Source organism: Falco biarmicus, chromosome 1 (genome assembly GCF_023638135.1).
Source record: "Falco biarmicus isolate bFalBia1 chromosome 1, bFalBia1.pri, whole genome shotgun sequence".
Lineage (NCBI taxonomy): Eukaryota > Metazoa > Chordata > Aves > Falconiformes > Falconidae > Falco > Falco biarmicus.
Genome location: NC_079288.1, coordinates 4,928,704 through 4,948,689, shown reverse-complemented (window position 1 = coordinate 4,948,689; position 19,986 = coordinate 4,928,704). Strand labels below are relative to the sequence as shown.

Below are 19,986 nucleotides of genomic sequence, written 5' to 3'. Positions count from 1 at the left end.
TAGTCCTTGGCACAGAGCGCACTGCACTGCTTCTTCTCTTGATGACACAGCAGCATAGTATTTGATATGAACAATGTTCCTGCCCTAGCAAGGAGTCTGCTAACACCCAGACCGTGACCAGCTGGAGCATTGGTAATTTTATGAGTGAGGCTATACGTACCTGGCTGAAAGAGAGCAATGCTCTGACAAAGAGCTGTGGGTCTGTGTGCTGCACACAGAGATGAGACATTCTCTTATCAAGATATGCAGCTGGATATTTTGATTTGGTTTGAGTGCTTTTGTCTGAGGTCTAGTCCTTCATTTAGGTAATACCGGCCTGTGGCTGCAAAAGGGAACTGTAAAAATGGAAAGGAAGCGTCTCAGTTCCTGTGCTGAACTGGGAAGCATTATGAGGAAGGATAAACTGTTTATAAAATAATCTAAAACCTGGGCATCCAGAATAAATGTCCATCACTAACTCAGTGTCCCTTTGTGGTGTTTCTAATGTTAGTTTCACTCTGATTTACACTGACAAATCTCTGCTAAATATAACAGTATTTGCAAATTGACTCATTAATGATCACAGTAATTTGTGGCTCCACTCATCTTAATGTTGTTGGTAACTGCAGCTTTTGATTAAGTTGCCTAATAGTACTGTTCACGGAATCATTTTCTTACTCTGCTAAAAAAGTCAATACTATGTTTCATTGTGCAATTCAGCCGAAGTTTAAGATTGAATCCAACACTCAAATAAGTGTTTAATTCCTGTATCATTCCCTCTGTATCCATGTAGCCCTAACAGGAAAATATCAAGCACAGCTTTTGGAAGGTAAGAGTCTTCAACTTTTTTATGAATACATGTGGAATCAGCTGTAACAATTCCATAAGTGGGGGTGGGAAGGGAGAGGAGGAATAAGTTTCAGAAAACAAAAATATACCAAGACAAGTTCTCAGGGAAGGGGCCTGTATTTGGATAGAGATGTTACAGAGTACTGAAGTCACTGCTAGTCTTGAAGCAGGCCCCTGAACTGGAAAGAGCTCTGTTCAGAACACAGATAGTTGCTTTCTTGTCTGCCAGCTTTCTTCCGTTTATACTGCTATTCCACCAGTCCAGCTATTGCTTCTTTCACCCTCATAATGTGGCCCTTTTTGTTATTGTTGCCAAAATGCAAAGGAAAGCAAGAGCATCCCTTTAAAAAGGACTTAGAGAACTGTAATCTTCCTTTGCATGAACCAGCCCTGGGCTGGGGAGGGCTTTAAGTTTCAAGAATATTTTAGATGAACTCCAGTGTTGTGTATTTGACACAAATCTATAGTGGTAACTGCTTGATACTTCCTTTTTTCTGTTTCTTAAATAAGTTTTTACTGTGTGAAATCTTCTAGATTAACTGTACCAACCAGTGTGCAGTGGTGGCCTTATTTTAAGTTTCTAATAAGGCAAATACAACTCAGTTACGCAGTGTGAATAAGGCTGAGTAATTTTTAAACTATGTTAATGCTGGTGGCAGATTCTATCAAAAGCAACAAAGAACCCTAGAACTAACGTCATTTATTGTGCTCAGTATGACTTCATTTAGTTACCAGTCCCTTGTAAGACTTCAACAATTGTAATTGTCACTGAAATGATTACACAGATTTTAGCATCAGACATTCAAAGTGCAAAGCCAGGCTATAAGACAGTGCCCAGGCTTTCTCCTTCATCCTCATCAAGTAAAATAACTACCCTTCTGATCTTTCAGACAACTCTTCCACAACAGTAACTTCAGCAGCAGTAATGGCAGCACAGAAGACCTGTTCAGAGACAGTATAGACTCCTGTGATAACGATATCACTGAAAAGGTGAGGAGCTGTGTGCACTAAGGTTACTGTACCCAGCAGAATCCTGCTGGAGACATGCATCAACTGACAAAGCTCTCTTGCTCACAGTTGCCAGTGATCTGAAGTAGCTCATTGAAAACATCCTTAATATTTCATTAATATTGTGACTTCGCTTCACAAAAATGCAATAACTGTGCAAGTACACACCTAGGCATTGTGTTACTTCTTTACTGTATATTTACATTGATAGCCTTCAAGGAAAATGCAGGGTCTGGGCAACTCAAAGTTTCGGAGCTTGATTTCATCACTGGGTGAATTTGCAGGGAAATATGCTCCCCTTAAAAAGGGTAGCGTAGCTAGATGCCAGTTAGGAACAGTGAAAGGATGTATTAAAGTTAGATTCAAACTCTCAATTCTTTTCCATGCCCCCTTCCAGGTAACATACCTAGAAAAAAAGGTGACAGAACTGGAGAATGATAGCCTGACAAATGGTGACCTGAAGAGCAAGCTGAAACAAGAGAACACACAGCTAGTTCACAGGTAATAAAGCACGGAGCCAGGTCTCTGCCATGTCAGAGCAAAGCAAGAACAGAGTTGTAGGGAAGGAGCAGCTGTACCTGTAGACTATGACCAATTCTTCTGCCTCAGTGCTGACGGGTAAAAGAAGGCTTTATCAGAGAAATCCAAGTGGATTATTTTCAGCGAGCAGAGGCCTTACAAGCAAGTTTCTTAGTACAGAGATGTTACTGACTTGTACAGAGGAAACTTGTCTCTTACAAGACAGGTTGCCCCTGGTTTGTTTTTCTTGCACATAGCAAGACAGAAGGCTGGGTCATAGTCCCAGCTTCTTGAGACAGAGAATGAAAGAATAATAGATGAACTGATACTACTTAATTCTAAATGAGAGATATTAGAGGAGGTTAAATGCTAGCAAAGGTGGTGAAGTAGAATGACATAAAGGAATGGGGAGGAAAGGGAGAAGCAGTGAAGCTGCATGCTTTTGTTTTTTTAAAGTACTTGTAAAGCTGTTAATGAGATCTGGTTTCCTTAGAGTTCATGAGCTGGAAGAACTATTGAAAGACCAAGAAACATCAGCAGAACAGACCCTGGAAGAAGAGATAAAGAGACATAGAGAAGCATATAGCAAGTATGAAAAAGAGAAGGGCACTGAAATTGAACTGCTAAATACAAGGTAACTAACATCTTGGTGCCACCCAGTCAGAACAGAGTAAAAATTCTTCTTTTCTTCATTTTACTTTGCATGGAAATGTAGGCTGTTCACAACCAGACAGTGCACAGATGGTTACAGGTTAGTAGTTCGGTAGAGTAGCTGTGCAGTTGCATGTCTAATGCCCAAAAGCTTGGAGGATGCTTTACATTAATGCTTTAATCCACGTGGCCCATGGAGACAGCTTAGCTGGGTATTTGGCATGGATTCAAGGAGGGAATTGTGACCAGCTGTAGCAAACACTTGTGTCTGCAATTGTTTCTTCATACTTAATTCTTTTTAGATACCTGTTGTTAGAAGCATAACAGTCTGAGGGTCAGTCTAGCATTTTTGGCCCTAAAAACAAACAAAAAGCACACAGTAGCTTGTGATTAAAAAATACTAAGATTAGAAGGACTGTCTTGTCTGGTCTCTTTATCAAGTGCAAGTGAAATGACTTTTTAAAGCATGCTGTTTTGTGTGTCTGCATTCTTGAAGAGGCATTTGCTGTAGGATTTTTGTTGTTGACGCAGGGTTCAGCAACTGGAAGAAGAAAATGGTGAGCTGAAAAGCACTGTCACACGACTGAAATCGCAAACTGAGAGATTAGATGAGGTAACAAAACTCCTGTGTGCTTGACCAATTTAACAGTACCTTGATTTGTGTAAGAGCAAACTCATATAGTGGTTGACCCATCTTCTTTAGTTTGCCTTCCCTAAACGAGGTGACTAATGGAATTGGAACTTTGGTTACCTTTAGTGGCAGGAATGCCCTGAGACACATGCCAGCCTTAGGACCAGCTGTGTCTGTAGATTTGTGTTGTAAAACTGAAGATGGCTCATGCACTTACGAGCTAGCTATGAAGTTCCCCATTTGTTCTAGGAAAGGCAACGCATGTCAGATAGGTTGGAAGACACTAGTCTGCGACTGAAGGATGAGATGGATTTGTACAAGAGAATGATGGACAAGCTGCGGCAGAACAGACTGGAATTTAACAAGGAGAGGGAAGCCACACAGGAGGTAGGTGTCAGGAGTGGTGTAAGACCAGGCAATGGCATCTCATCTGCATGGAAGCCCATCTGAAAAGAATGGACAGGCAGAATGAACACTGGAAATGCAATATCCAGCGAATGTATTACTGGATTGTGTTTCTATGGGAGGGGTACCCATAGTGCAATGAATGCTGCAAGAATATCTGATAAATGGCAATCCCTGACCCAAAGGGTTTACAGCTCTTTGAGAACTTGCAGCCTTGAATGTGTGCCCTAGCATTTCCTTTACTATGTTTGCAAGGGGAATTATACCGCTCAGACATGAAGCTTAGAAACCAGAGCCACTTTCAGCTTTCAAGAGGTTTAAGTGAACTGGGCTTCCGTAGAAGAGCATGTGGCTGTATTGTAGGACTGTCCGGCCTCAACCAGGCTCACAGAGAGCTTGTGTCAGAGTACAGAGGTGCAGCACAGAGATGGGTGCGTACAGGGAGGTCTGGTTGTGCAGGGGCTGGAGAGACATGGCCTGCTTGCATGCCCACAGCTCATTGAAGACTTGCGGAAGGAACTGGAGCACTTGCAGCTGTACAAGCTGGAATGTGAGCGTCCTGGACGTGGGAGAAGCTCTTCATCCAGCGTGAGCGAATTCAATGCCAAAACCAGAGAGGTGGAAATGGAGCACGAAATAAAACGGCTGAAGCAGGTGAGCAGGGAAGGGCCTCTTGATCCATGTATACAGGACTGTTTTGAAAAATGTCTATACCTGCAACCTCTAGCGCACTGTGTTTAGATTCTCACATAAGCACAAGACCTGCATTGCATCTGACAAGGACTTCTTTGCAGGTGATGTAAATTGTGCACATAGGAGACATCTATGATTCAGGCAAGGAGGACTGGTCAGTGCTGATAGGAGAGTTGCTGTTAGCTTGCAAACTTGCAGCCTTACCGTATGCCATCCAAGCTACCTGTGATTTTAAAAATTTATTTTTTTAATGAAGCCTGCTAGGAAGAACTTAAAAGCAATGTCTCTTCATCCTTAAATAGGAGAATCAGAAACTTCGTGACCAAAATGATGATCTTAATGGACAGATCCTAAGTCTTAGTCTTTATGAAGCTAAAAATCTCTTTGCAACGCAAACAAAAGCCCAGTCACTGGCTGCTGAAATTGATTCTGCATCAAGAGATGAGGTAATACGCTTTTCTTAAATCAAGTACTGCATCCAAAAATATGCATTTTTCGGTGTAATTAACTGTCAAGGTTGAACTATCTGAAGCTGACAAATGAACAACAGAAAAAATCTGCTTTGCAGATCAAGTGTGTTAGAAGATTGCCTTAAATCTAAGTGGTTTTGGATGCTGCTTTTAATATAGCTCTTCCATTTGTGTGTCTCAAAATACTGGCATTATTAGAATCTTGGTGAAGTGCTTTATAATGGTTTTATTTTAACATCTTCTATCTTACAGGGTATTGTGATATTATGACATTAATTTCATACAGAAATTACCATAGCTAGTCATTTAAGTTTATACTTTGTGTTCTAGATTTAGTTCTAAGTTCCTTCAGTAACAAACTTGCACTTAGATCTAAATTTGACCTATATATTCCCTGTAGCAGAGCTGAATTCTTGGCAAAAATAGGTGGTGTGCAAATAATAGTCTGATAATGCTTTGGAAGATATTATCAGAGACCCATTTGTATATGGGCTGAGTCAAGCTGGTATAGCTTCCTTTAAGCTCTAGGACAGATCGTGAGATCAGGCCATGTAAGAGCTCCCAGGGGAAAAAGACAGGTTAGTGATAAAGGAGATGAAAATAATTGTTTGCCTTTTATGCTTTACTACTTCTGGACAGAACTTCCCATTTCTTCTTCAAGAGGGGTCCTGAGCCAGACTGTTTTACCCAGCCTGTACCTGAATGACCCTTTTAGCCTTAGGTCCTGTGCAGTCCCTTGACCTGAAGTGTGTGCTTGAGTTTCTGCCTGAACCAGAGCACTGTGAAGGAAGGCTGTTTAATTGTCGAACTCTAATCGGGTGAAAGCAAATTGGGCTTTTGCTATTGTCAAGAAAAATCTTTATTTCTCCTTCTGAATCTCATGACTCCGGCTCATGCAAGGAATGCTCAGCACTCCTCTGAAGGAGTGCTGTACAGCTGTGGCCCAGGCATAGTAAACCTCACAGACCGGCACAGACTTTTCCTATTGTGCCATTTGTCCTGTATAATCAAAATGAAGGTAAGAAACTGCAGATTCAGGGTGGGACTTCTATGAAGGCTAATGAAAATGGACACCTAAATCACATCAGCTTTAGAAGAATCTGGGGTTCTGGCAGTCCTGGGCAGTTTTTTCAGTTTGGCATTAAGCATGCAGAGTATAAAAGCAAGCAGTCTTCGTCTTTGGAGAGTCTGAGGGGCCTTTCACAGCTCAAAGGTTTAGTGAAACACATGTATTTAATATAGAACATAGAATATTCACTGGGTTGTTCTTGAGGAGTATGTAGCTGTGTTGTTTGGGAGTTTTTTGAGAGAGTATGCACATGGTACAGAGGGAGCCCATATTGTTTCCAGTGCAAAATACTGAAATCCTTGTTCTGTTCAGCCTTTCATGCAATGTACTTCAGATTTCAGTAGATAGGAAAAAAAGTTGTCATGAAGCTCTTGAATGAGCTCCCTCATCTCAGCGCACGGTGTGGATGCAGGAGGTTGATGAGGAATTTATTTCAAACAACCTGCCAAAAAGATCCTTCTGTAACAGTAAAGGTCTTTAACATACAGATTGTTTCCAATACAGATACAGGGAGGAGCTGGAGGTAGAATACCTATCACAGAAGGACTTGGTGATCCCAAGCAGGCACTGGTCTCTCACCTGTCTGAATTTCATGCTATTATGTAAACTAGTGAGAATATTTCAAGAGTAACTTCAAAATGTTACGTTTCAGCTCATGGAAGCCCTTAAAGAACAGGAAGAGATAAACTACAGATTGCGACAGTATATGGACAAGATCATTTTGGCAATCCTGGACCACAACCCATCTATCTTGGAAATAAAGAACTGAAGAGAATGTGAGAAGAAAAAGCAGCAACTGCCTGATATTTCTGCACATGCCACTGGATCTAAACAACACTCTGATACTGTAAATTAATCTATAAATATATATATACACTACGTGTGAGTGTGGGTGCGCGGGTGTGTTTATATGATGTTTGGTACACTGTTATTTGTCATTGGATTGGCTTGGTTAGACTTTTTCCATGCACTTTCAATACTTGTGATAAGATGGATACTGTATATTAATGTAATAACAATATAACTGGATCATGCTGGTTTAGATACTGGACAAAATGACTCTACCTCTAGTTGTAAAGGTAAAAAAGACAATGGAAACATATGGATGTGGCCCTAACTTTAGGAGCAAGAATTGTTCTTTCGTTCTTCCAGGAATTTGGGTACCACAAACCAATTAGCATACCCAGGTTCAGTTCCTGACTGGTGCTGACTGTGTAATTTCCTATCTGATTTAGTTTTAGTACTGAAACCACATATAAGATGATAAAAACAAACTTTGGGGAAAAGGAAGGACACCAAGTAAAAGGGAAGAAGAGGAAGATATTGTAGAACTGTTGCTGTTTGTGAAAAATCACCCTCCACTTGTTTGCCACTGTCAGCACAAAGTGCTTTTTATGCGAGATCACTTTGAGGCCTGCTTTGGGATGCTCTGAGCCAGCCCGCTCTTCAGCGTGTATGCGCATGTGTGTTTCTTACGTCAGGGTTCCTGTAGCAATGAGGCTAAGAAGCTCTTCAAATCTGTTCCCCTATTTTCAGGGGTTTATTGTGGGCCATTAAGGTGAATTCTGAGATCCTTCCCCTTCCCCTCACCCTTAGTTTTAACAATTTCACTGAAGGAAGACATTCCAGTTCTTACAAAAAAAAAAAAAAAAAAAAAAAAAAACTCACTTTAGTGGGACGAGCAGCCCTTGAAATTATGTCTTGAGTTGCTTTCCCACCCGAGATAGACATTTTATGGGCAAGCTATGGAGAGGACTGGCTGGGTCCTAACACAGTGGTGGAGAGAAGTCTGATGTGGAGTGACTTTTACCTATAGGGCAGTAAAAAGAAAAAGAGCTTAGTCTTGCAGATGTTGCCAGTCTAGACTGAGTACACACATGCATACCTAAAACTCTGAATAGGGAACATCCTGATTTAGATGAGCAGTTGTGCAGGTGCTTAACTTTAAATGTGTACTGTGACTGCTCATAGAAGTCAGTGGGACAGGACATAAGCTTTAAAGTTGAGTGAATGCTTAAATGCTGCCTTAAATAGGGGTGGACTTCAACATGTCCTGTGTTCTCCTGAGTAGGATCTGTGTACTGTAGGGCTAGGACCTTTTTAATTAATAATGTAGCTTATATAAGGAGCTTATGGAATTGTTTGGCTAGTTGAATGCTAAAAAAACCCTTTTATTCCATGCACTTTTTTTAAAGTAAAAATTTGACACTTTTAATTCACACCAACTGGCACAGAAAAATAGGCCCAATTATCTGGCTTTCCCCAGTGCATAGAGATGTTTCCTCTATTGAATACACTCCCCAGAAGAACGTTACAGTAGAATGACTGTGCTTTTCTGTGTGTTTCTTGCTGTCTTTTGCCCCTCGTATTCTCTTGATGTATCTTGGTGTGTACATGTGATGCATTTTTCCTGAATTTGAATACATAAACACGTATTCATTATGAATGTAAATATATATTTTTTTTTTCTGCAATCTCTGTGCTCTTGCCTTCAGTGATGTGTTACTGGAGTCATGGGAAGCGGAGAAGTACTGAAATCAGGCTTTCTTGAAGGCAAGAAAATAAAACCAGTTTGTTTCTATGGTCTGCATTAGGCCGGTGTGAAGTAACTGGAAAGTGAAAAGGACCAGAGGAATAATTATTGGACACAACACCCCAGCACACAAAGATGTCTCTGAGACTTAAGTGCTCTGGGAGAGATGGTACAGTCTTGTTCAAACAGTGATGTCTCGGGGCTGGTTTCCTGAGGCTCTAGGATAATCTGGAGGAAGGGATTTAAAAACTACTCCTTTGTCACCTGGGGCTGGTGTAAAATGTCCTGTGCTAAACTGCAGCAGCTTCTGTTTGTGGAGAAGCAGTGGAACACCATGGACACCGCATGCATGCGCCTTTCCCACCTGTAGCTGCTTCTGGATGTGCTGCCCAGAAGGTAGGAGAGGAACAGTTAAGCCAGCGTGGTGCTACTTACAGTACGCTGCCTACAGGACTCTTCACCTGCACTTTAGTGATGGCGTGTCCCTCTGCATGGTGCATGTGAGTGAAGCTGTTGCAGGTCAGACTGGTAACTGAATGTTTTCCCCTAAATATTTTTAAGTAAACTGGACTTGGCTTCAAAATGTTAATAATCTAAGCCCCATTCCCATTAGGTAGAACATCAGCAAATGTTGAGGACTGTTTCACTGAGAGTTATGCTGAGCACTTGGGAAGCAGAGAGCCTGGCTTATTTCACTGAGACCACAGAGCCCGTGGACATGAACAGAAGACAGGACTGTAGCGATAGCCAAGTTTCTGTGCAGGTAATTATATGTAAGAGGTGAACAGTCACAAATAGTGACAAATAGTCATTAAATCTGGCTGAAAGCGGTATTCTAGCCAAGGTTATCCAGCAGTGGATTTTCTAAGACTTGCCGGACTTCTTGTTTACCTGTGTACCCATCCGCTTTTAGCATTTAGAAGCTCTTCCTTGCTCCAGTGTTTGCATTTGAAGAGTTGCCTTACCACCATGTTGGTGGTGTTTGTAGCTTTGTTTTATTGCATAAAGGAGTTATACTTCTGCTCCTGTGGTGCCCTTGGTGTAGTGCTGCTTTCTGTTATTGTTCAAATACATATCCAGGTACTTGCTATGAGTTGGAGGTGAGAGAGGCATTTCACTGGCAGATACATTTTCTTCTCTCTATATCTACCTACTAAAAATACTAATTAGCAATCGCATTCTTAGACTGAGTAACTACAAATACTAGACCAATTTGTCTTGCAGTCTAAGCCTTGGAGAACCCTTCCATCCCAGAAGAGTTGTCACGTTTTATGACATGCCAGGTAACTCAGTAATAAGGGATCACTTGATGGGTCATTGGGGAAGAGAGAAGAGTAATCTGATATCGACGCTGCGGAGAGTGTATGTTTTGATCAAGTGTCAGACACATTGGCAGAGTGGACAGGAGATGTGGGAGATAGGGAGGCACCAGTTTTAGTGTCCTCTGGTAAATTTCTTACTACTTTACTGTGGGTTTCCTTTGTGCTCACAGCCAGCTGGGGAACTGCAGGCTGTGTCTGTTACTGTTGGTGGAACAATGGCTTCGCTTCTCTGGGTAAATAACATCAAACACAGAAATGTGGTATCATCGCATTCTAGCAATACTCAAACGCAGTGAACATTGTTGTGTCAAACCTGTGCTTCTCATTTAACCCTTAGGGGTGCAAACACAATCCAAGGTACTGTATCTTGACCTGCTCCTTAGTTCATTCTACTGTAGATTATGAAAAGCTAAGTGGTATTACAGTCAAACCAGCTGCAAACCACTGCAGGTATTTTTGTACAGTGAAAAAAAAAATTACTTGCTTCTGGCTAGAAGCTGTCCATCAGGCTAATCCCACATACAACCTGCTGCAGAAAAAATACCTCTTTCAGAACCTGCACTTAAGAGTACCTGAAATGTAGTCTCAAGATTTTTCTAATGTTGGCTGCTTCCCTCCAGACATGAACCTTCAGCTGCTGCCTAGTTCTGGTTTTGGAGTGTGATGCTGATTCAAAACTACCTTGACATCCAAGGAGTACTTTTCAGATTTTTTTAATAACTTCTATTAAAGACTCAAGCTGTTGAGTTTTTTGTCATGTTTTGAAGTGCAACAGTGGCAAATGCAAATTGTAACCATCCCATCTATTTTTAAAGAGGTTTTAATATGCAAATTTGTAGCAAGTCTAAAAATAAATAATCCAATACACTTTTGCTGCCAACTTTCCTGTTACAGTCTTGGGAGAAACTCAGATGTTTCTCAGCCAGCTCTGTAGGGAGTTGAACACAGCGTTATCAATTCTGAAAGATACGTGTATCAACAAATATTTTGCTGTCTGAAGGCAGCAGTGCTCCATTTACTTCAGTAGAACTGCATTACTCTCCAGAAAGGATTTTGGCCTATGGTATTTAGGCTCCCTAATCTGGTTAGCAATTGAGGGCTTGGAAGCTAATATATAAACATACATTGTGGCCTGCTACATCAGTCATTGTTCAGCGGTCTCTGCATCATAGTGCTAGTGACATGTGATGAATCGAAGAACTAGAATTTACAAATAAATGAATACTTTTTTTTTCTTCTTTAATGGCAGTGAATATACAGTGGTTTTCTCTTAAAACAAATACTGTATGGTGTGCTCTGAGGGATTTTTTCCAAGGAAGGAAGGAAGTAGCAGCTGATCAAACACTTGCCAAATCAGTGGCTTGGCTTATATTGATTTAAGTGAAAATTTGACTTAAACTTTAACTGAGTAGTTCCTGAATTGGTTCTGTTATAAGTAGCAATGCTTGTATTCTCGTTATGTCATTTGTTATCGAGGAACATTGTCAAAAAGGCATGACAGGTGATGTAACACAGCTGATTTCAAAGCATATAGTTCAACAGTTGCTGGCATTTGGTTCCTTTGCAGCATCCTCTGAGTTGTTTTCTCACTATTTTTCAACTCAAAATATCGATCCTAGGAGCAGTTTGCTGTTGAAGCATGTGGCATGTCTGGGTTTCTTATTTAATGAAATTCTGCATGTACCTTTAGAGTTTGATAAGGATTGCTGTAGGTGTTTGGTCTGAATCCTGTGATCCTGCCTAATGCACTGGGAGTTGCTCTCATGTGCAAGAGAGTTGTTTCTTTGTGGGATTCTTCCCCAGTATATGTTTGCTGACATTTGCATCCTCGGTCTTGTCCCCAGCCACTGTGCCCACTATCAGAGTGTCTGTGTACCTTGGAGCAGCCACTTTGAGCAGATGGGAGGATCAGTTTGCTTAAGTTTGGCTTTAGCTACTGCAGCAAAGAATTTTAGCCCTGTCTTTATACCAGGCCAGTTCTGTCTGTGCGTTTTGTGTGGTTCTGAAAACAATTGGTGTCCCATCTATGTGGCAAAATGTTGTAGCCGAATCTCACTGTGTGGAAGCACATGGGGTGAATAATCCTGAAGTCCATCCAGGTAAGGGATCATTGGGATGTCCCCATAAGTTTTGCCTTGATTCTCTGTAGCTATCCACTTGCATGCTGTGCTTGGACACTGCAAGGCACAGCCCTACTAGCTCAGCCTAGTCAGCATACCTTACAGATAATGACAGAAACATCTGCAGCTAGGGTCACTGTACCATAGTTTGCCACAGTGTGGAGCCAGCTAACAGGCTACATTGTGTTCTTAAACTTTTTTTTTTTTTTTTTAGCTTACTGGCTTAAGTCTCCAACTTTTGTTCAACTGCGAGAGTAGTACCTATCCAAACATATAATGAGAGCGAGGTTACTTTTTACTTAAACTTTAAACCTAATGAGAACATATATTAACAAACATGGACTTCTGTGGTATAGTTTGGATACCTACCCCTAGAACCTGTATCTCTCTTTTATGTAGGTGTTCTTAGTGGTACAACTGTGATATCTGAGCTGTCAGCTTTTGCATCACCATTCTCAGCAGTGATACTCACCCTGGCAAGCCTCCGTAAAGCCCGTTGTGCCCTGGTGAAGGGCACAGAGGTGATTGTTCTGGCAGGCACACGTTCAATATGCAGATGGTAGGGGGTGCAGGAGGGCTGCAGTTACTCTTCCACCCAGACAGAGCACTGATCTTCTTACACTACCCAGCATCGGCCCCGTTTTATTAAATACCTTATCTGTAGCTGAATTATTCTGGCTTTGGAGAAAGGAAGTCAGAAGGGGAACAAAGAATATCATACAATGTGAACACTAGTGTGCTACAGGGCAGTAAATTTTGCACTGATGTATGTTTAAATACTGAGATATTTTGAGAATTACTGTAAAATCAGTTGTGGGAGCCATTTGTTTTGCTTTGTTGCTGTACTTATATTTTTTGCATGGTTACATATTTTAGTACTTGTGCCTTTCACTTCTCTGTTGTGAAGAATACATTTTATTTTCACATTTTATCTCCCGTTTGGGGCACTTTTTATATACACCTTTTCATTTGATCTTCATCTCTGGTTTTCATGTAATGTACATGTGTATATATAAAATAGATCAGATTTGTATTCATGTGCCTATGAGATGTAAAAAATACTCATTTTGTACAGGTTTTTTTAGAAGCACTAGGTCATGGTCTAAATTACGTAGCAAATGAAATTTTACATAATTAGCAGTTCTTTGTCTTCTTTTAGAAATGTTGTGTCAGATGGCTGGTCTCTTTTGTAAGGCAATGAATGTCACACACACACACTCCCCAGATTTCTTGTTCAAGTGTTGTTATGAGACGATTTCCATCCACTTGTTGGTTTTGCTTAATTCAAAACAATAAAACAGCTAACTAAAAGTTACAGTCCTAACTTGGTGATTATAGTTTTTATTCACACTAAAGCCAATTTGTTTTGTGTTATACTTGAAATGGACACCAGGTCAAAATCTCATTTGAACACGTTGCCCATTTCAGGTTAACTTCAGTTCTGGGATTATTTTTGTGGGAGTAGGCAAGTGATTTACTTTACCCATTGAAATGGAAAGAGAAATAGCATTACCTGTTCATAGACTATCCTTGGAGAGGGTAAAATGCTTTACATCTGTTACCTCCCTGGCTTCTGTGGCAGCTTTTCCTGAGGACAGGAGTCCTGTATGACTGGAGATCTTCCTCTTGTGGCTGTGAGAAATGGGGTGTCTGGCTTTTCACAACTTGGCAGCTGTAGAATAAGCTCCTTCCCTTGGGGTTTGTAGCACTGCACTCTCCTGCAACATTTGGGAAGCTAAACAGATGTGTTATGATGGGCCATCTGTAACTGGCAATCGGGGACCGGGTCCTACAAGTGTCCTTCCATCCCACCAACCCCTTCTTGAGCCGGTGCTTTCGTTTCTTGAGCGTTGACCCCCTCATCTGGTGAGATGCTTGAATTGTTCCCTCCCTCACACCTTGTGGTTTATGGATACCCCACGCACCAGCCCCTGGATGCAGGGAGACAATAAACCGTGGTAAGTCACAAGAAAGAAATCATCAATATCCCCTAAATCTCCCAAAACACAAAGTTTTAATCTGTAAAATAATATGTTCCATTCTCATGAAGCAGAATTCTTTAAAGTGAATTTGGCACCTGCTTGACAGGTTATAAAGCTGCCTTAGAAACAAGGAGGTGGGTTTGTTTTTTACTTCAGAGACTGCTTGGTTGAAAATGAGCAAAGTCTACTCACTCCATTGTTACTGAAAAAAACTGAAAAAAGCAGGCAGCAAAAGTGTCATATAACTATTTTTAATCTCGTTCTGTAATTTATGACACGAGTGAAGTGACATTAGTACTGTTGCAATGTGCCATTACACTATATTCTCTGTATTTTCTTGAAATACTCTCTGGGGACAATAAAGAGGTCCTTGCTCGTGTGGATCCTTTCAGGTAGCTGTAATGTACAATCAGACATGTAAATAAATTATTTGCGTTCCCTGCATGACTAAAGCCTTGTCTGGAGTGGGTGCCTGGCCATCCCTGCTCGCCCCGCATCCCTGGGCGTGGCGGGCACCCTCCTCTGCCCCTGTGCTCGGTGGAGGCAGGACTGCGCGGTTCTGCCCTTGCCTGCCCGAAGGCCAGCTTCGCCTGAGGTACACGGATGTCACCAGGGAATGAGTTTGTCTCGGTACGTGCCTTATCCGACAGCCACCACAATGTGAGCTTTGTGGGTCACACAGTGCTGAAGCTTCCCGGGACTGACCTGTTAATCTCTCCACCCACAGTGCTCTCCTGCGCAGCTGATGGGAGCTCCAGCTGTGAGCTGTTGGCAGGGTCCGGAGCCAGCTTTTTAATCTGACTTACATGTAATTATTTACTGACCCATGTGGCTAATGAGCATGTGCTCTGACTCCTTTCCTGGGGAGCAGCGGCAGGAGGGTGCAGCCTGAAGCCATGTCCTGGGGTGGGGATGGCCTGTGCCTGGCCGGTGCTGCCCGCCCTGGCGGGCCCACGGGGCACTGGGGAGGGGGGGTCACGGCCAGACTGATGGCAACAGCTCTCACCTGCGCTGGGGGGAGGCCCCACGGTGAGCTCTGCCCGTTGCCAGGCCCCCGGGGCAGCTGCGCTCCCAGGTGTGCCTGGGTGAGGCCTGCTGGGAGCGGGAAAGCAAAGATGGCCGTGAGGGGCCATGGTGGTGGTGGGAGCTGGGGCCTGTTGGTGGTGTGGTGTGTGGAGCCGGTGGGGACAAGCAGAGACCTTCGCTCTGGTGTGGGCTCAGGCTGGGACACCCCTGCCACCATACCCAGCGAGGCGAGCTGTGCATGAGGCAGGAAGGCGGAGGACATGCCAGTGGCTGCAGGCCTTGACCAGCACTGAGGTAATTTTTTTTTTAATCTTCTCCTGTTTGAGCTGCCAGACCTACCGGCCTCTTCTCTGGTCTTTATTTTAACTGCTAGAGTGGAAAAAAAAACCAATCTCAGTGGCTAGCTGTTTAGGTTCAAGGCTACTTTTTGCAGGCCTGTGTGGTGGAGTGAGGGGAGGGCACCATGGCGTGGTCACCTCAGGGGCACTGGCCCAGGGGCTGGTGTCTGTGGGCGCCATTACTGAAAAGAGGGACCTGTTAGTCTGAGAAAATGCTGCTGACAGAGGGGCAGCCGCAGCTAGCCTACAGAGGTGCTGGGTGCTTCTGACTGGGAAAAATGGCGCCTTTCTGTGGTGTGGTGGGAAGACTCCCAGGGTGAAGCGTCTCTTCAAATAGCCCTGTGCAGGTCACCGCCCCATCCTACCTGCCCAGCAGCGTGCCAGAGGGAAACCATCAGGGTTAGCCTGGAAATGCCAGCAAAGTCCATGCTGACGTAGCCGCAGGGTGCAGATGGCTCATGGCTGTCCTCCCACAGGAGGCTTCAGTGGGTTTAAAGTTTGCCTCTTGAAAAGCTACCGCTGCCACCCCCAGCCTGCTTCTTTGTCAGGTGTCATTTGCACCCTTGATGTAAAAGAATGTGACTGTTTTGCACCCATGGGAATGACATTGAAGGATGTAAAGCCAGAGAACCAGGCCTGTGGGGTATTATTTAAGGTCTGAGGTGGAGGCTAACATGACATGCTCTCTGCCTCCACCTGGGCTCAAAGCAAGGAATGGGGGAAGGGAATTTTTGAAAGACTTCACTGATCAGTGCAAGAGTTGCAGGGCAAATGTTTTCCTTTAAAAAGCATTTTTATGATCTTCAAGTGATCGTAGCCTGCAGACTCCTTTGATTTGGCTGTCAGTAATTTCTAAGCCCGGTATATGTCTTTTACAGGATCATCCCATGTGGTTGCTGGGCAGCTTTTCTCCCAGTCGGTACAGATATTTGGGGAATCAGAGCAAAGACAGCGTATGAATAATCTTTTGAGCAACATACCTGTGTGTTATGTTCTCAGGCTTCCCCATTCCCAGATTCCTCATGGCAATGAGATGTTGGATATTCAGATTTATAACAGCAGGCTCAAAGAACGCTCCCTGCTGTGTATGCTAAACCGCTTTACCAGAGAGACACGGAGCAGTTTTGTTCCCAACTCTCAGCAGCTCAGGCTAACATGCTGTACTGCTGACCTACTTCCAGATCAATTACTCACTGGTACGCAAGAAAGACACACTGGGAAAGTAAATCAGCTGTTACTCGGGGGATAGGAATACATCAACACCATGTATCACAAAGTCTGTAATAGTTTCTAACAAATTATGCTGTTCCTCCTGGGCTGGGGAGAGCAGAGACTCTTGGGTCATTTTGCAACCAGGAATTAAAGCTCAGAACTCCCTGGGAGGTGACTTATCTTGCTCTTATCTTTTGAGGGGGAAGGGAGGAAGGGAAAAAGTTTGAAGCCAGACAGGTTAAATAAGGCAGCAGCAAAGTAGGAAATAGATGGCAGGAGCTGACTCCTGAAAACTTGGATGGTGGCAAGGAGAGCCATTACAAAGAGGAAATACACCTCGCGTGAGCGCAAGTGAGTACACTAGCCAACTCCTCTGGTCTGGCAGCAGGCTCTGATCTCCTCATGTTGTCTTGGCAGACACATTTTGTTGAACATAGCAATCTCAAAGCCATGACTTTGATGCTTTCCCTTGCTCTGTTTGCTGCTCTTGATGGCCCATGTTTCACTGTTTGCCTAGATTTCCGATGGCAGAGGTCTGGGATGTGTCACTTCACTCTAAATGTTTTTTGATGGATGTAATGCAGCAGGGACTCTCCTAGCTTGCATAACTCAGGGTAAGTTTTGTCCTTGGACCCAGCTGCTTTTTGCATGCAATAGAGGGGTTAGAGCATATGACTAGTAAATGGAAGACTGTCCCAGATGTAGAACTATAACTATTTGGGTTAGTGGTGACTTTAAAGCAACTTTGCAGTGATACGTGTCAGCACGTCTTCTGCACAGTGCTTAAACCCTTATTCCCTCACACTGAGATCTTTGTACCTTATCTTGCTAACAGACAAGGTAGTTAATATTTTGATGCAATAGCATATAACATAAGGTTACAACTCATAGTAAAGACTGTTTCTGAAAAGAAGGAAGACCTGAGCTGTGGTACCAAATGAGGTAGATGGAATTTAGCTGCTGAAAGGCTGCACTCACGCTCTCCCTGTTGTACCATAATGCAAACAAATAGCAGGTTGTGGTTTATGAAACACTTGTCTCTCTTGGCCACTGTGTGGCTTTTCTTAATGTGTTCAGGCTTTTATTTAAAACACAAACAGTCACCTGGCAGGGTTGCTGTCAGCCCTTCAATAATCCTCTGGTCTGCCAGAGCACTTTTCCTGTGTGACAGAGAAATAACCCTGACCAAACCTGTCCTTTTAGCCTCTCGGATCAAAGGGTGGACTTTGGAGCTGAGCTCTGGCTGTGCAAAGCAATGAATTGCAGAGTTGCACTGAAGCAAAGCAGGAGCAGAGGAGTTTGCTTTCACTGGTGGAAATACTGTATGAGCATGGATTTAAGATGCAGCTCTGTTGCCCCCCCCCCCCCCCCCCAGCAGCCCCCAGGTGAGCTGCTGGCCAGGACAGCGGGTACAGCAGAGCTTCCCCGCAGCAGAGAAGGGCCAGGCTCTTCGCATCACCGCTGCCAGGGCTGATGGCTGTGGAGGGATGTGGTTAAACACCTGAAACGCAAAAGTCTAGAGCCATGGAGGGTGCAGGACGTGGCTGAAAACCAGCCATGAGTTCTGCAACCCCCATGGCTCCTGCCATCCTGCTGTTCTTGGCCTCTGGGTATCGCAGGGATGCTGGCTTCCCAAGCGACTGTACCATCAAAAAAGCAAACCTTAGCATCAGAGACCAGCTTGGAAATATTTGGCACAATATTTGTGTTAACACCTAAAAAGGGGACTTACCCTTAGGAAAGCAACTGTTCCTCTTTGGCATGAGCTGTTCAGACCTCACATGTTTTATTTATTTGTGCAAGGAGCACACTGCAAACGCAGTATGTGTTCTTGCAATAAAGGTTGTGCAACTTGGATCTGATGGGACAGGCAATGATGTCTGGTTACAAATTCATAGGTATATGGTGCAAAGAGGGATTATGAGATGTCAGCTCGATAGTGGGTTCTAAGTGTGCCTGGATTTTTTAATTTTCTTTTTGTTTGCTGAATTTGGTTTGTGTTATTCAGGAGAAGTATGTGAGCCAAAAAATACCAGATTACTTTCTGCTGCCCAGCAATGCCTGAAAACTAGAAACCAGAATTAAAAGTTTCAATGTGAAGCTAAACAGTGGTTCAAAACCACAAACTTCAAATTCTTCCCTCCTGCCCTACAGCTAGTGGTGATAAAAATGAGAGCTGATTCATTTCTTGGGTTTTAACCAAGCATTAGCCATAAGACTAAATATTTGGTAACTGGAAACCCGGAGGAGGAAATATTAATAATGTAGTATTGTATTTATGATTGATGCTATTATGATTTTACTGTGTAAACAGAAAATAAGGGGGTTGAAGTAAAACGTGAAAATTCAGTTTGAATATAGGGAACACTTCCCGACACAGCCCCCTGTCAGGCCGCCCGATGCCGTCCCAAGGGACGGGGTGGAAACGCTGTTGCTTGGCGCACGGAGGGTGCGGGGCGGTGCGGAGCGCGCAGAGCTCGCGCCCTCCCGCGGCTCGCGCTCCGGGGGGGCCTCCCTGCCCCCTCGCCGCCCCCGAAGCGGGGCGCGCCCCGCGCCCTCCCCAGCGGGTGCGGGGCCCCGGGAGCGGCCGGGCGGCAGGCGGGCCCCGCAGCGGGCTTTTTTCATACCAAACAGCCGCTGTTCGTGCCGCAGGCGGCAAGGCGTGTCCGTAGCGATGCGCGGCTCCCCTCTGTCGCGACAAACACTAGCGACTGTTGGCTAGGAGGCAGGAAAACCAACGTTCACCGATATGTCTTGGTCTCTCCCGAGCTGCCCGCGCCGGTGCTGCCGGCCGAACCCGGCGGGATTTGGGGGGCTTCTGAGCGGCGTCGCTCGGGGCACGGGGGCCGCGGGCCGGCTGGGCCCGCGCCGCAGCACGGCCCGCTCGCCCTCCCGCCCCGCCGTGCTGGGCGGTTCCGCGGGGCCGGCACCGCCCGGTCGCGGTGCCCCGCCCCGGCGCCGCACGTGCTGCAGGAAGCGCCGCGAACCGGGCGGGCGGCCCGGCGGCGTGCTGCGGTGCCGCGGCCCCTGCCCCGCGGGGCGCGGGCTGGGCGGCGGTCGGTGGGGGGTGCCGGCCCGGCCCGCCGCAGGTAGCTCCCCGGGGCGGGCGGCCGGGCCCGGCGGCGGGCGGGTGGCTCGCCGGCTTCCACTGGCGGCGCGGGGGTGCTGCTAGCCCGTCG

The 19,986-nt window shown here is 44.5% G+C and overlaps 1 protein-coding gene across 4 annotated transcripts in view; it reads left to right on the top strand.

Annotated features, from left to right (window-relative positions):
* RAB11FIP4 (RAB11 family interacting protein 4) overlaps window positions 1-13,573 on the top strand; it is a 130,380-nt gene extending 116,807 nt beyond the window's left edge. For all 4 annotated transcript variants that reach the window (XM_056339492.1, XM_056339500.1, XM_056339507.1 and 1 more), the window contains 9 exons: window positions 773-808; window positions 1,719-1,818; window positions 2,234-2,337; window positions 2,849-2,989; window positions 3,538-3,619; window positions 3,887-4,024; window positions 4,538-4,696; window positions 5,038-5,181; window positions 6,927-13,573. In XM_056339492.1, the coding sequence (XP_056195467.1) occupies window positions 773-808; window positions 1,719-1,818; window positions 2,234-2,337; window positions 2,849-2,989; window positions 3,538-3,619; window positions 3,887-4,024; window positions 4,538-4,696; window positions 5,038-5,181; window positions 6,927-7,043 (1,021 nt within the window). In that variant the 3' untranslated portion in view covers window positions 7,044-13,573. The remainder of the gene's footprint in view (window positions 1-772; window positions 809-1,718; window positions 1,819-2,233; window positions 2,338-2,848; window positions 2,990-3,537; window positions 3,620-3,886; window positions 4,025-4,537; window positions 4,697-5,037; window positions 5,182-6,926) is intronic.
* Window positions 13,574-19,986: the final 6,413 nt, after the last annotated feature.